This window comes from Leucoraja erinacea, chromosome 30, assembly GCF_028641065.1.
Source record: "Leucoraja erinacea ecotype New England chromosome 30, Leri_hhj_1, whole genome shotgun sequence".
Taxonomy (NCBI): Eukaryota; Metazoa; Chordata; class Chondrichthyes; order Rajiformes; family Rajidae; genus Leucoraja; species Leucoraja erinaceus.
Window position 1 is genome coordinate 6,438,911 of NC_073406.1, and position 15,895 is coordinate 6,454,805.

The 15,895-nt window shown below is 39.1% G+C and overlaps 1 protein-coding gene across 6 annotated transcripts in view; it reads left to right on the plus strand.

The window, feature by feature from the left end:
* Positions 1-15,895, plus strand: part of zgc:154075 (uncharacterized protein LOC556929 homolog) — a 132,299-nt gene that overhangs the window by 62,567 nt on the left and 53,837 nt on the right. For all 6 annotated transcript variants that reach the window (XR_008725861.1, XM_055659296.1, XM_055659294.1 and 3 more), the window contains 5 exons: positions 2,676-2,803; positions 3,871-3,925; positions 5,750-5,842; positions 11,965-12,099; positions 12,627-12,728. Coding sequence is in view for 5 of the 6 variants with exons in the window: in XM_055659296.1 (XP_055515271.1) it covers positions 2,676-2,803; positions 3,871-3,925; positions 5,750-5,842; positions 11,965-12,099; positions 12,627-12,728 (513 nt within the window). In the remaining variant the exon portion in view is untranslated. The remainder of the gene's footprint in view (positions 1-2,675; positions 2,804-3,870; positions 3,926-5,749; positions 5,843-11,964; positions 12,100-12,626; positions 12,729-15,895) is intronic.

Genomic DNA, 15,895 nt, shown 5'->3' on the forward strand with positions numbered 1-15,895 from the left:
TAAATTTTCAACTTGAAAATTTTTCGGCGACAATGGGTTTGACGCCAATGAGCGTAGTTTGACTTCTCCTGTAGTAGGTGATGTCGTAGGTTGTTGCCAGGATGATGTAGGTTGGCGCCGGTTTTTTTCGGCGACCTGTTACAGCTATGACATTTGGCGGCAGTTGCCTAAAACAAATCGCCAAGTGGGACAGGCCCATTACACTGCAATTCTAATTGTAAAGGCTACATAGTATTAAGGTGAAATATAGAAAACATTGAATCAAATGAATGACTGTATTGGGTGTCACATGTTGCTTTCAATGAACCGATAACCACACTTCCTCTTACGTATATAAAATAAATAAACAAAAAAGGTGAACACAAAATGCTGGAGAAACTCAGTCAGCATCTCTGGAGAGAAGGAATGGGGAACGTTTCGGGTCGAGACCCTTCTTCAGTCTGAAGATTTAAACCAGCATCTGCAGTTCTTTCCTCCACAAATAAACAAAACGTATCTATTCGCATTTATTTTTATCTGACAGCCTAGATAGATGGGAGAAGTACAATACAGTTTATGAACCATGATGGGAACCAAGTACCACTTGCAAACACATGAGGAACTAATGAGGAACTGGATGTTTTCAAGTGAGAGTTAGATTTAGCTCTTAAGGCTAAAGGAATCGACGTATATGGGGAAAAAGCAGGAACGGGGTACTAATTTTAGGGTGGTGACTCGAAGAGTCGAATGGCTTGCTCCTGCACATATTTTTCTATGTGGTGGCGGTTATGCTGTAGGCTGATGGGAGATTGTGCATGAACAAAATTGCATCAGAACCAGAGGATCAAATTAAGTTCACATCTCTAAAAACAAATGTATGAAATGGCTTGATATTGTTGGAATATTTTACCAGTTGCTTATAAATTTCAGATATCTAAATACCAGACAAATGAGAGTACAGTAAGTTGGATATTTTGTTCATCTGAGTTTACATGAAATTGTAGCAACACCATTGACATACTGGCTGAAGTCAGCCAATTTAAGATAGTCTATCTTGTTCAATGCCTTTAGAATAGAATATGTTTACTGTCATTGCACAAAACTGAGCAACGAAATTCCATTTGCTTCTCCTCCGTTAAAAGAAATACAACACGACACCAATGCACATATGTACAGTTAATAGTAGAATATAAATACATTTTTAAAAGAGATTAAAATAATTTAGCGGTATTCCTCGAAGTTACTTCTTGCTTCCCAGTGTTCACTATTGGAGTTAAGCTCTTTTATCGCACAATGGTAGAAACTATTTTTTAGTCTACCAGTGCGAGCCTGCAGAGACCTGAATCGCCTCCCGGAGGGTAGCAGAGTAAAAAGGTGGTTGGCAGGGTGGGATGTGTCCTTCTTGATATTTATGGCCCTGCGCAAGCATCGGGCCTTGTATATGTTGTCCAAGGAGGGCAGGTTAGCGTTTGTAATGCGCTGCGCAGTTTTTATAATTCCCTGCAGCGCCCTCCTCTCAGCCACAGTACAGCTGGCAAACGACACCAGGATTCCATAGGTGAGGATACTTTCCACGGCACATCGATAGAAGGACAGCAGCAGCGGCTGTGAGACGTTAGCTCTCCGTAGAGACCTTAGGAAATATAGCCGCTGATGAGACATCTTCACGAGGGTGACGGTGTTCATTTGCCATTTGAGGTCCTGGGAGATGTTTATTCCCAGGAACTTAGTCGTTGACTCTCTCCACCATGTCTCCTTTGATGTATAAGGGAGCAGGTTCCTCTCTCCTCTTCCTCCTGAAGTCAATGACAAGTTCTTTTGTCTTTGATGGGTTTAGTACCATTTGCCCTCTCATAAGAAAAAATACTTGTGAATGATTTTCCCCACCGTTTGTTTTCTTTATAATCTTCTTCTTCCGCACCACACTGTCTATCCTTTCCATGCTGTATTTTCCTGCTTGATTTAGCTTTTTATCTCTTTCTTTACTACTTGTTAGTTTTCTGTCCTTTTCCTTTTATGGCCAGTACATTTGTTTGTTAGCACGTAGAGAATTCCCAGTGCACTAATATACTCATGGAATTCCCAATGCACCAATTTTCACTAGTGTATCGAAGAGGGAAAGCATAACTATTAATTGTGACTAGTGATATTATCCATGACCATTCACCTTTTCTAGTTTTCATAAATTAATGCATTCAATTTTTTCTGTGGTATTGTTCATGAAGCACATTGAGTAAAAACATGTGAAATGTGGAAAATTATGCTTTCTTTGAGGAGGCCATTTGTCCTGTGTGTGTGTCTGTGTCAGCTTCTTTAAGAGAGCTATCCAATTAATCACATTATGCCTGACCATGGTTGCTTTTTAAACTGCATTATTTTATGTTTCTCTGGTTAATGGCTGTTTTCTGTTTTGTTCTTACGTGTATTTGGTATATGGACACTGTGATCTGTTCTGTAGTCGTCCCTACTATGTTCTGTTGTGCTGATGCAAAGCAAGAATTTCATTGTCCTATCAGGGACACATGACAATAAACTCTTGTATCTTGAATTATCAGATCTGATTGGGGTTCCTATTAATACACAATATTACATGTAATTAGCAAAGATCCATTAAAAAGTTAAAACTTATCATTCTTTCGGTACAATTAAAGTTTTTACTAAAATGAGAATGAATGTTTTTGTTTTCTGTATTCTAGGTTGGTTTTTATCATTTTGCTCACTCATTTGTCCGAGGGAATTGGAGAAATGAGCAAGAGAGCACCTTCTCACTATTGGCTAAATCTTGCCATGACATTGACATCATCAACAGCTTGATTGGAAAAAGGTGAAACAATTGCAAAACAATGCATTTAAAGAAAGTTATATTACTGCTCAGGCTATTTGAAATAAGAATAAAAGTAACACAGAAGTCCCCAGTTTGAATTGCTGCACTCAGTTAGCTCATTTTAGTTTCACCCCTACCTCCCATCCCCTCTTTACGGAGTGTTTCTGTTGCTGATCATTATCAAAACACAACTGCTGGGGAAAAAACACACGTGAACTGGTTAAAAACAATATCCAACATCTCAGTGATGTTTTTGATGAATCAACTTGCCAATAGTGTGTAAACAGAGCCAGATGTAATGAGTGATCAGTTCCTGGGAACAGTTATTTTTGGTGGGAAGATTGAAGTTGCTCAAACACAGTATGTGAGGAATGAAGTCATCAAGTGTACAAATAACTTTTTTTCCTCTTTAATGAGAACAGCAGGAAACCATTTAAGCTTCAAGAAAAATGGTTTGATATCTGATTGTAGCATTCGTAGTACCCAAATTCCAAATATGTTATTTGACATGAAAATGGCTGGATGTTTCCACATTACTGTGACTGCAAGTTGAGTTAATTTAATATTAATAATCAGGGCAGAACGCTTTTAACAATGACCATTATTTTGCTAATGTAATTTGTTAACTTTTCAGGATGTGGGACTTGCTGGCAAAGCCATCATTTATTGTATATCCCTAATAGCAATTTATTCACCTTGAATCACTACACTTCTTCTGATGAAGGCATTCTCACAGTGTTGGTGTAACCTCTTTGATTTAGACCCAGTAATGATGAAGGAACACCAATATATCACTACAATGTGTGACTTGAAGGGGAAATTTCAAGACCTTTGGCCCAACTCGAAATGTCACCTGTGCGTTCCTCCTCAGATGCTGCCTGATCCACTGAGTTTTTTCGTCGCTTAGTATTTTGCTCAAGATTTCAGCATTTGCAGTATTTTGTGTTTCCTACACTCACACCTTCTGTGACCATGAACGTTAAGGGCTGCAGTTACACAGAAAATTGGAGATAGTGCTTTTTCATATACAGTACCTGCTTAAATTTTTGTTTAAATTTATTTTTAAGGTGTATCAAAGTTTCATCATTCGGATCACTCTCACATTTTACCAAAGAAAATAAGGTTAGTGGTAACTATAAGACATTGTTGTCAAGTACACTCTAAAACTATCTAAATTCTAAAGAAGGATCCAACCTGAAACGTCACCTGTCCATGTTCCCCAGACATACTGTCTGACCCACTGAGTTACTTCTGCACTTGCATGAAACATAATTAAAGTTTACAGTGTGGAAGGAAGCCATTTTGCATGTGTTAGTGGCTGCTCTTCAAGAGTAATTCCATAGCTTCATGACATCCTCTGCTTGTAGTGATCCTGCTTTTCATATACATCTCCTGTTGGATAAATCCATCAAACGTATCACTGCTACGGAGATAGGAAATTTGATTTCAAGAGAATGAATAAATTGGGCAGTTCACAAAATACAATAATTTAGCTTGGATACTCCAGGTCGTGTAACTCAGTTACTACCTAGATAAAATTAGTCTCTGGGGAAGCTGTTGTGTTGTAATTCTGGATGGAAGGAGTAAGGCAGCTTGACTGAATGTGTAGGGAGGAACTGCAGATGCTGGTTCACACCGAAGATAGATACAAAATGCTGGAGTAACTCAGCGGGACGGACACCATCTCTGGATAGAATGAATGGGTGTTGTCTCGGGTCGAGACCCTTCAGAAGAAGAAGAAGGACTTGCCTCCACAGTGCTATCCAAAGATCTTAAGATCTTTGGTGCTATCTTGCTCAGTCAAACTTTTAAAATCTCATTTTGGTTGGTTTAATCCCTTGTGAAAGCCTTTTCAATAAAATTGGATAGGAAACCCCCAAATCACTTTACACACAATTTATCACAATTAAGTGTTTGTACATTATGTGCATGCCGTTAGAGTGTGAATTATCTGGTTTATTTTTCGTTTGAGAGGCATCACAGCTGATCCCAATGTTATTCTCATCCTTTGTCTGCATTTGCATTTATTTGTGTACTTATCACACAAGAGAAGACCATTCAGCCCATCAGTTCCCTGCAGAAAAAAAACATTTGTCTCCTTCCTTCTGTTTGTTCCTCGTTTCAAATGATGAATAACTACTCTTTGAATCTTTTTTTCCGATTACCTCACTCTTCAACAAGTCCATGAATAAAAGAAAGCAATCCTAGTTTATTTCTTTGTTTACTTATCTAGCATTGCTGGTGCAAATGATGGTGTTTATATTGACACCTGAGCTGATGTCAGCAGGGACTTTACAACAAAGTTTGGGTCCTCTAGTTGGTACGTTTATGTATCATTATCAGGAAGGCTATTGAAAATTAAAGGCAATTTATTAGGTAGAAATGACACAGATAGGGTGGAGGTGGAGTGAGGGATTTGGTCACAGACACAATTTGGGGCAATGGCAGGGATTGTTCAGACGTTTGAGCGGGAACAGTGAGAAATGGCTGGTGGAAATGAACGTTAAGCAAGAAGATGCATGCTTCAGATCTCGTAGAAAATGATCTGTTAAGGTCCTATTGTAACTAATACTACAGCAGTCTTTAACTCCCCTGTTAATGCATGCTTGCATCTGTGGAGTTGTCTGTGCCATTTGTAAGTTAATTTGTGCCTTTGTGCAACTATTTGACATCACAACACATTCCTATTGGCTAGTGTGAATGCCCACAATATATGCATGGAGAGTCTGGACTGAAGTCAATCAACTACTCAACTATTATAGGAGTTTATATAAAATATCACTTGTTATGAATTAAGACACTATGTGAGGAAGTTTCCAGGCCACTATATTTTATCATGTTCTGTTTACTGTGGTCATAAATAAATATTGCTGAATTATGTTGTTAACTTCCTGTGCTATAATGTAAGTGCGTTTATAAACTAAAGATTTTCCTGCTTCTATCCAGCCTCAGGGTGCTGCTTCTCGATGCTTGAATTGTGCTGTGGAGCAGAGCTGTCCATATTCTGCCAAGAAATTTTACCTGGAAGGTGTCAAGAATGTGAGTAAATTTAAAAGCAAATAAGCAGATGAAAGATACCTCTATGGAAGACTCTGAACGCCTGCGGGTCTTCTTGGGGTGATGGGGAGAGGTAAGTAGGGTCAGACTAAAATTAGATTTTTATTGTTTGGATAAGAACTTCTCTATGCGGCTGGATTTGAAAGCGACTTGGTGGACAGATACACCAAAAAGAACACCACTTCAGGAAGCCACTAAATTTAGCATTTAGCCCAAGCATAAGAGGCTGAATCTGAGCACTTTCCACAGCAGGGTCAAGTTTCCAATGTATAGACATTAAACACTGCACAGAATTTTGCCCACAAATTGAAGATGAAGCGTAGTGGCATTGAAGGAGTTGAACATTTGACAGGCACTCTCACAACAATTTGCTTGTGTGGTTCAATGAAGGATTCTGTTCACAAATATTGTGGTGGTGGTGGTGATGGTGATGGTTAACCTCAGGATTAACTTTGTAAAAATCAGACTTGAGTTTGTCAAATTTATGGTCCTGTGTGCACATTTTAGAGGTGACCAATTGTGAGCCATTGCATCAATTGAAGGAAACAGTATGATACATAGCCTTGGGTACAGCAATAAAGTGCTCCTTATTTACCTCTAACTGTAAAGGGAAGGAGAGATGCGCCTCTTACTCAAGGCATAAACTCCATTATTTGGGAAACGGAGGTTTTTATATCAATTATTAGCAAACATTTTCAGCCCAATGGAGCAAAATCTTTTGGACCTGTCAATGTGCCAACCTCTGTGGTCCCTAATTTTTACAATGCCGTGCCAGAGACATTTGCAGAATATCAAAGTTGGCGGCACAGAAATATATAAAGGCAAATGGTTGATCAATGATTGTCAGAGTTTTATCAACGCTTATTTGTGATGTGGATTGTCATAATGAGTGAATGCTTGATTTTCCATCACCAACAATCCCAGAATGCATAGGCATGTTCATCAACTGAAGAACTTCCCATGGATGCTGTGGCAATGTTATTTCCACACAATTGTCCTGGGACAGTGGACCTTTTCTGATTCTTTATGAATGGCACTTACTGATTCTTTTGCTGATTGGCAAATTGTACTTGAAGGCATGGAAGACATGCCACAGCATGAAACTTCGTCCAATAGGGGACACAAGCTAAAGGCACAGAACCTCGTCAGAGGATTAGCAGGAGGAAGATTACCAAGCATTGCAATGGGGACTTTGTACATGCATTGTTTAAGTTCAAAGGCTACATCAAATCCAGTGTTAAAACACATTTGTACTCCCTGGCTTTTGACCATGCCTGAGACTTTGCTTCTGTTTTTTATTGTTTTTGATGTTTCTTTATTTTACATGTCTTTTCCTACTATTTCTTTTGATTGTTATTATTGGTGTGTATTAACTTTTTTGTCAATGATTAGTGATGTACAGCACTTTGTTGCAACTATGATTGTTTTTAAAGTGCTCTATAAATAAAATTATTATTATCAGGAAATCAATTTGAAATTTAGGTGCCAAGCTCACTTCATTCCTACCACTGTTCCCCATATTGATTCTTACAATCACTTACTGACGATTGCACCGTCCCTGGTTGTTCAAGTCTCTGCATTTTAAAAGATCACTTGCCAAACTCTAACCAAAAATGTGCAAGACCTGGAAGTGGAGTCAAAGAATAATATTTGTTTGAGTAAAAATAACAGAAACTTAACAATCTAATATTGTACAAGAAGTACTGCTTACATTTATTTCTAAGAAATCCTGCATGACCAACTCGTCTGGCTTCAAGTGAGCTGAGCTAGTGGCAGTCTTTTCAGATTCCTGCTCTTATGGCTGAGATGCTCTTGGCTAATGTCCTTAATATTTTGGCCACCAGCGCATAAGATGGGAGCATTTGGGTCAGAATCCCCACTTCCATGTCTCTCTGACTAATTTAAGTTGATGTTTTGTGCAAATGGCCATTCCCTTCGTAGAAGAAGATATCATAGCAAAGGCCTCCAGCAACATATCATTCATGCTCATGGCAGATTCCGCCATTGTCTCTGGAAGTGTACATGTTGTGACTAGGATGCTTGCCAGTGCATTCGGTCTTATTGTTGATCCAGAAGTATCCTGTTCATCAGCAGCCCAATTTATGAGCTTCTGTGCCTCGCTAAGAGCAGTTTTCTCTTTGCCATATGTTAAACTCAAACTGCAGTTCTTGCCTGACGCACTAAAGTATCTGACTTCTAAAGTTCTGGATATGAGTTCTTAGTGGCCTCAGAATGACCTCTGAGAAGGAGGAGTAGTTGTTTTTGTCTTTCTGCAGGTTCTGAATGATGAATTAAAAGTGTGAATGGCATGTGTTGAACAGATGGATGGAGAGCATGAAATTGCATTAAGATGAGGTTACTACAGTGCTGGCTTAATAGATGAGGATGTACATTGACAGATGGATGAATATACCTACAAGAGGAGGTTGTCAAAGGATTGATGTGTGGGACTAGTGTGACAAAGGCAAACCAAAGATGTTGGGATGCATAAAGATGCAACTGAACTTGTCACTATGCGCACCTCTGTGTGATAAAGTCACTGAATTGTTTTTGTGCTGAATCAAGGAGAAACCAGACGCCTCCTCTTTACTTCAGTGATGGCTTCTAGTCATGTCTTCTTTGTATTGCTGGTAGATTCTCCTTCCTCTCAGCTGAGCTTTTGTCAAGAAATTCAAAATGTATGATAGTGTATTTATTTTAGACTTAGGCAACTAAAAAATGATCTTTTTCTCTTCTGCAAAATGCAATAACATCCACGTCTGGGTTGTTTCGTGTCTCTGGGTTCTTATGTGTGAGACAAATGTAACTTCCGTGGGAGTAGTATAAGCAATCATGCCATTGCAATGTTATTCCTGGCACAACATCGTTTGCCCAGATGTGCCAGACAAGAGATTCTATCAGGTTAGTTACTCACTTACTTTGGGATTCTCAGGTACCATCACCACTCTCCCTAAACTCACATGCCTCTGCAACCCACAATCTGATGAAGCACCTGCTGGAGGTTTCAATCTCTAAAACCACTCCACCCCTCCATCCCATACCCTCAATGCATTCCTGCATTGGCCGTCAAATCAAAAGCATCTCGCATTTCTCATCCACTCTCACCTCAGAGCCGCCCCTATGTCTCTTCCCACCTATCAAGCATCATAGTATTGGGGTCATATTCCCTCACTCCCATTCTTAGCCATTGGACAATTTGGAACCAAGCACTGGTGCCCTGCTACAATGCAAGCCTTTTGCCTTTATGAATGTGCTAAAACCTCCTGTTTTTTATGTTTCTGTGATTTCCTTACAGCTTCTGGCCATGGCTTGTTGGCGTCCCATTTTTTAATGTCAGAATCCAAATATGATGTTTGCAGATCCCTTTAAATTGTGAAATAGAAATTGAATTGCGTGTGCTGTCCATAGACCCACTCAGCCTAAACGGTTAAGGACTGGAAATGGAATGTTCATACGGTGGCTGGATCAAAGAGGCACCAGTTGTATGACATGAGCTTCCAGGTTTCTGATGAACCACCTAATTCATCGATTGCCCCACTCTTCCAATACACCAAAATGTAATATATATATATATTCTGGGTACATCCTGCATCATATTGCTTGCAATTTACTTTTTCTTTAGTCTGTAGAAGGGTTTCGGCCCGAAGCGTTGCCTATTTCCTTCGCTCCATAGATGCTGCTGCACCCGCTGACTTTCTCCAGCACTTTTGTCTACCTTAGTTTTTCTTCAGCTGCCTGTGCATGGGAAAGTCAGTTCTTGTTCCCCAATCTGGGATTAGTTAACTCAGCCCAAGCAAAGGATTAAATCTGTGAATTATTTATCTGGATGACTCGATACCCTACCAGATAGTGCCTGTTCTCACTTGGGAAGTTGAGCAGCACAAGCAGGTGATAGTTGGGGCAGGCCTATGTAATTAGAATTGTAATTAACATAAGAATACACTAATGTCATAAATAACAAAGTGGCAAGTGAGCTATGGTCAGACTCACGAGGGTCAAAAAATATATTATTTTAGGGTTCATTTTATCTCCCCTCCTGATCTGATGCAGCTAACTGATGGGCAGGAACAGATTGTTTGGCACAGGTTGACCTCTGGTACTTGACCCACTTCGCCATTCTTTGCATGTGATACTTGATGCTGAGTGTCAGCAAACTATTCTGTCCTGCCAAGGCCTCGCAATGAGCCTAACCCTGTCCTTATTTGACATTCAACTACTAAGCAGGATTCATTGGTAATAATCAGGTGCAGGGTTCCTGCCTAATTTTCATCTCTGTAGACCACTTAAATGCTCAGGTATATTGCTTACTGAGATAAGCTAGATCAATGCAAATCAGGAAGCAAACCAGGAAACCTTCCTTAGCTGTTTGGTTCAGTTATGTCCTACATTGAGTTAGTTAATATCTACTGAATGTAGATATCTAGTTGTCATGAATATGAATGGTGATAGTGACTGAGGTACAGGTATCCAACACCATCCCTCAATCTTGATAAAACTGTCTCTTTGTCAGTATGCATTTTTTTAACTTGTGCAGTTAGCAGAATCGCAGCTACACGGGTAACTAACAGCAGTATAACAAAAGCACAGGAATAAATCTGTAACCAGGGAGAAACGGTTTGCCTTTGTCAGACTAATAATATAAAGGTCATACAATTAAGGACTTCTTTGTTCAAAGTTTTTACAGGCTACACAAATGTGGCCATCTGCTCATTAAAGTTGTGCAGGCCTCTTAATACTGCATGAATGACAAATGGACATTAAAAAGAAAACTAAATGGGAGAGCAAAAGGCCAGGGCTTCAACAGAGTAGCACAAAAGCCCATGCCTTCTGCCAGGAGAGCAAGGGGATGCTCATCATGCAGCTGCTGAGCATGACCGATCTGTCTGTGCCAGTATAAGAGGACATCTGGTGAAGCTCAGGCGGCCGGCAGTGAAGCCTGCCTCTTTACTACCACATTGTAGCAGCCTGGCACTATTTCTACCAGGTGGACTGCAGCTTAAAGAGCAAACCTGATAGGATAGAAAAGCCAAAAAGGAAATTATATGATCCAATTAGCAGGGCTCCAAACTTTGTTTAAACACAGTTTTTGCCTTCTTGTGTCAGATAACATACTGTATTAAATCACTTTCAATGCAGGACCAGCAGGTCAGTCAGCTCTCTTTATTCAGTCTTTTCAAATTTACAACAAATGAAACAATACCTTGTTTGGTTGGCAGCAGTAAAGGTGGTCTGCATCTGTCTAAAAATCAGCCTTTAATAGTCAGTGTAAATGTATCACATTCTGCACTCTAAGTGGGGCAGTGTTCCTGTGGTGTCCACATGAGGAGCCTTTTATTAGAATATTTAAATCCCCATTTAAGCAGCCTAGATTGGGACACGGGCCTGCATTTTTTTCTTTTTGCTTCAACGAAGCACTAGCCTTATTCATAAAAACTGCAAACTGGAGTCCGTGATGTTTGACTCTCTGATTCTAGGGGAATGGTTCTGGACTTCAAGCAGGTGTCTTACTGATGGATGATGTTGTTTTAAACCTGTTTTTTTTGTTGTTGTTGTCTTTTTTACCTTTTATGTTGTTTCCCAAAATTCTTGGGTTTACAGGAAAGGCCATTATTCTATTCATTTTTTTGTCACCCAAGTTTTTTTTCATTTTTGGTTAAAGTTTGTTTTGAGATAATGCCTTTAAAAATAGGAGATAATGACTATTCCATTGGGAATTTCAAATAATTGAATGCTGTTACATGACACCCAAACCGATTACTAATTACCTGCATATATCATTGAAATTCTTATTCACATCTAGTTTGTGATTGCAGAGCAACCTGCAGATCATACATTCCGCATCCATGCAATCCAAGAAATGATAGGTAGAACCAAACTCCTAGTTAAGCCTCATTGATTGGGAGAGGCAGTGAGATGTCAATAGGTGTGCCACTTGTTACAGATTATCCAGCCACTGGTTTGATCTTGGGGCTTTTGTTTAAATATCCAGGCCCAGGATCACGTCTGATCTCCAGAGTTTGACAGTGTGGTTCCTGGCAATTGTGGTGCTGTTGACGATGATGAGGAAATGGTTATTAAGGATTCTGCTTGTTTCCATTTTGCAGGGTCACAAAGGATGGCCTATTTCGACTATCTGCGAAGGCGCTGATGTTGATATTGAGTCGGTTACTAAGGCACTTTGTGAAGGACCTTATGGAAGATGTGTATACGAATGTGACAATAATGTTGTCACCCATCAGGTAACTGCATTACTCATTAATTAGTACTTTTACTTGAATTTTATAATAGAGCAAATAAATATAACTATAGTACAGGATTTTTCCATATTTTCTATTTATAATGCATAAACATTTAGAGCTATCGAAACCTCTGCAGAGGAGGCAATTCCATGTTATTACCACCATTGAAAGTGCCATGTTGGTATCTTGGAATTACCTAAACTAATCCTATTTATCTCCTCTTTATTCTTTAATATTTTTCTCATTCAAATGTTTTATACAATTCCATCATACAAGTTATGAGCCATTCAGCACCGATTAACGGCAAGGGTTGCAAAGGTTTCCTACAGCCCTTACATAATAGCTGCGTTACATTATATCAATAAGCTATCCATTTAAATGAGATACAGCAGATCTGTTCTTCATAATGTAAATGAGGCAATGAGAAAGTATTGTGAAACACAACTAGAACGAACTGAAACTAGGTCACAATGGTTCAGTTCTGTAGTTTGATTACTGAATTCTCACGAAGTGAACCTTTCTGCCAGGTTGTGAATATGGAGTTTGAGGGGGGAGTGACAGCAGCTTTCACTATGGTGGCCTTCACTGAAAAACTGTGTGACAGGAACATGACAATTTATGGAACTAAGGTAGGAACCAGAACTATTAAATGAATAAACACGAGTTCACCTTTTCTTGCCAAAGACCATTGGATTTACTTTCCAATGTATAAACAAACTTATATCATGTTAAGTTCAAAAGATACCAGATGGGTTTTGCCTAGAATTTTTTTCCAATATATGCTGTTGTATACTGGGTGAGAAGTTGGAAGTTGTTATTCCAGTGTGGGAGACCAATAGGGCATGCTGGCTGGCCACCTGAAAAGGATGGAGACAGTTAGTCATGTCTGGTCTCCTTTCAATGTGATATTGTTCTCCAGTCCTCAAGCGAGGCCCTTGATATAGTTAACAGCTCTTTGATCTTTAGGACTCTGCCTGGCAATGATACCAGCAGAGGGCTGCAGGCCTTTGATTAGAAAGTGGGGTTGAGGCGTCGGAGGCATAAGGTACAGTCAGCATTTTTTTTGAAGATCCAGAAGGAATATTCCTCTGCATGATGACTCCAAATAAAAAAGCTTTTTTTCCCATTTCCTGATGGGATGACATAACTATTATTGGAGTATCTGCAATGCAAGCTCTGGCCTTGCAAGTATGCTTCCCTCTTTTGTCAGTATAGCTATAATTTGAATTGGAAAGATGCCTGCCTAGAAATTTATCACTGGTCAGTGATTCTATATGTGCCATGTAGTATTAATATATACACCATTCCATTCACTGGACTGAATTTTGGATTTGGAGTGCAATGCACTGACCCTGTTCAACACCCTGAGGTGTATTGTTAGCAATAGACTATTGGTTTAAGCAGTCTCGAGATCTGTTCAGTGGCAGGCTTCTGAGAAAATGTGAGCAGGCCCACTTTTAGGCTGCCAATGGCAGACTTTTGAGAAAGTACCAGTCAGCGCAATTTCAGTGTTAGCAAAGCACCAAGGCTAAAAATCTGATGTTAACATTGATTTTACCAAATGAGTATTGACTGCCGTGTAATTTCAAGGAAAGCGCGAAAGGAAAGATTGCATTTTGGAATCGCACTACAAATTTCTCAGGTATTATTTGAAAGGCAATTTGCAATCTACAATAGCTTCCAATTTTAATGACTGAAATATTAATTGTGATCAATCCTCAAATATGTGTACGATCAGTAAATAAAACAGTCTGAGTAGATTGTGTTTTACTTAACTAACTCTTAATAAATAGTGCCTTTTGAGTTCATTGTACCGTATCATATGGAATCAGGCAAATATTACAAACTTAAGTCAAATGGTAAAGTTAGGGCAGATTCGGTTAATTCCAACGCATTCCAACTCGGTGTTTTCTAATCACGTTTTAATCCTCAAAATGTAGTTTGTGTAACCAAAAAATGTTGTCACTGTTATGGATGAATGCTTAACAAGCTTGTATGACCTATGCTGAGGCAACATTAATAAAGACATTAACAGGGGAATGTAACTTGAGTATATTAAATTATCAATTATTATCAGCAATTAATTCTGTAAATGATTCATTTTGCGTTGTAAATTTATTGTTACTTCAATTGGTCTGTTTATTTTGATGAAAGCAGTTAAGGATTTATCTCTGATCAACTAAAGGAATTTCTCCGTATGGAGTCGGTGCAATCACATTTGTCATCTAAAATAATCCAAATTTGTTTTTGTTCAAGAATGAACCAAACCCAATCTTTAGGGACTTTTACATTTCTTGAGCATAAATGGCAACACTGTTTTCCCAGTGTTATATTTATTCTTGTGTAAACAATCCAACTTGCAAATCACAGAATCTTGAAATCCCATGTCTATAAAATGATGTGCCCAAATGCCTCTCCTGGTAAATTAAACCTGAACTTGCTTATTTTCATTTAACTGGAACAATGGAGTAGACATAGCACCGTCTGTAAGAACAAATTGCAGATTTGGGGATAGACATCCCGTCATTAGATCATACTTGAGAGACTTGTCATTAGTCCCCTAGATTACACATATGTGAACCATACATCTGAATGTGGCCCTGTCTGAGAATTCCACAAAATAAGCCTATGTTATGAGTGGCAGATGCCTCCAGAAGTAGAATTAATAAAAACCTGTGTGGTAGGTGGAGCCATTCTCTGAAGTACAGAGTGTAGTTATTTACAATATCTCCCCTCCTCCAATGTTATTGATGCATATTTCTGCTACACCTGCCATGTATGAATAAAATAGTGTGGCAGAGACAGATGTTAAAAATCAGATTAAAAGCTGCTGGAACATTAGAAGTAAACTATCCCAACTTTAAGCTTGGAACTTCTGCAATCATACCATTGCTGGCACAGTGTCACAACAGAAACAAATTCTGGTTCCGCATATAACACCTGGGCTCCCTTATTTACTTGGGGCCATGATGAGAGTGAGGGAGGATTGGAAGGTTAAGAAATCTGAGAGCAGACAGGCAATTACATGCAGAATACAGTACTTTTTGACTTTGTCCTGGCAGAAATTCTGAGTTCTGGCCAACATAACTTAAAATAAAAATAACTGGAGAAACAAGGCACTTAGTTTCCTTACAGATTTCAGTGTCTACCAAGCTACCAGAGAACATGATTATCTACCTCTTGATTCACCTCTTAAAATTGTAAGTGTAAGTACCTCACAGGGGTATCTGTACGCTGAATTCCTATTTTTCATGAAGAATCCACAATGTGATTATTCCCACGCGCAGGGTTTCTGTACGCTGAGATTCCCATATTGTTCATATACCCCTGAAAAGAATTATTGCATAAAAACAGTAGAAAAGTTATGGCACTAATATCGGGTCTGCTCTGTAGTATACAAAATTTCCAAGTTTGAGGCAAAAACGCAGGTTTTCTGTACAAAGCTTATTAACAGAGGAGCCAAAGTTATTGTACACAGGTTTTCTGCAAGCATGATGCCCCTTTGAAAGAAAGGGTACTGTTGATTGTTGAATATTAGGTATCTTTTGAATAAGCGATAAAAAAAAGCTCATAGAAAGCGAAGGAATAGGAACACCGAAACCTATTCATGAGTCGGGGGGGGGGTGGGTGGGGACAAGAAAGGGAAAAGCTCCAGTAAAAGGGAGCTTTAAGAACATGCAGAATTGAATTCATCCCCCGTTTGAGGCAAAAACGGAATACACATGTTCCTTAATAAGTACTGCTCGCTGTGGCATGAAGAGTCAAAGCTGGTATATGTCAACACAGCTGGTTAGGC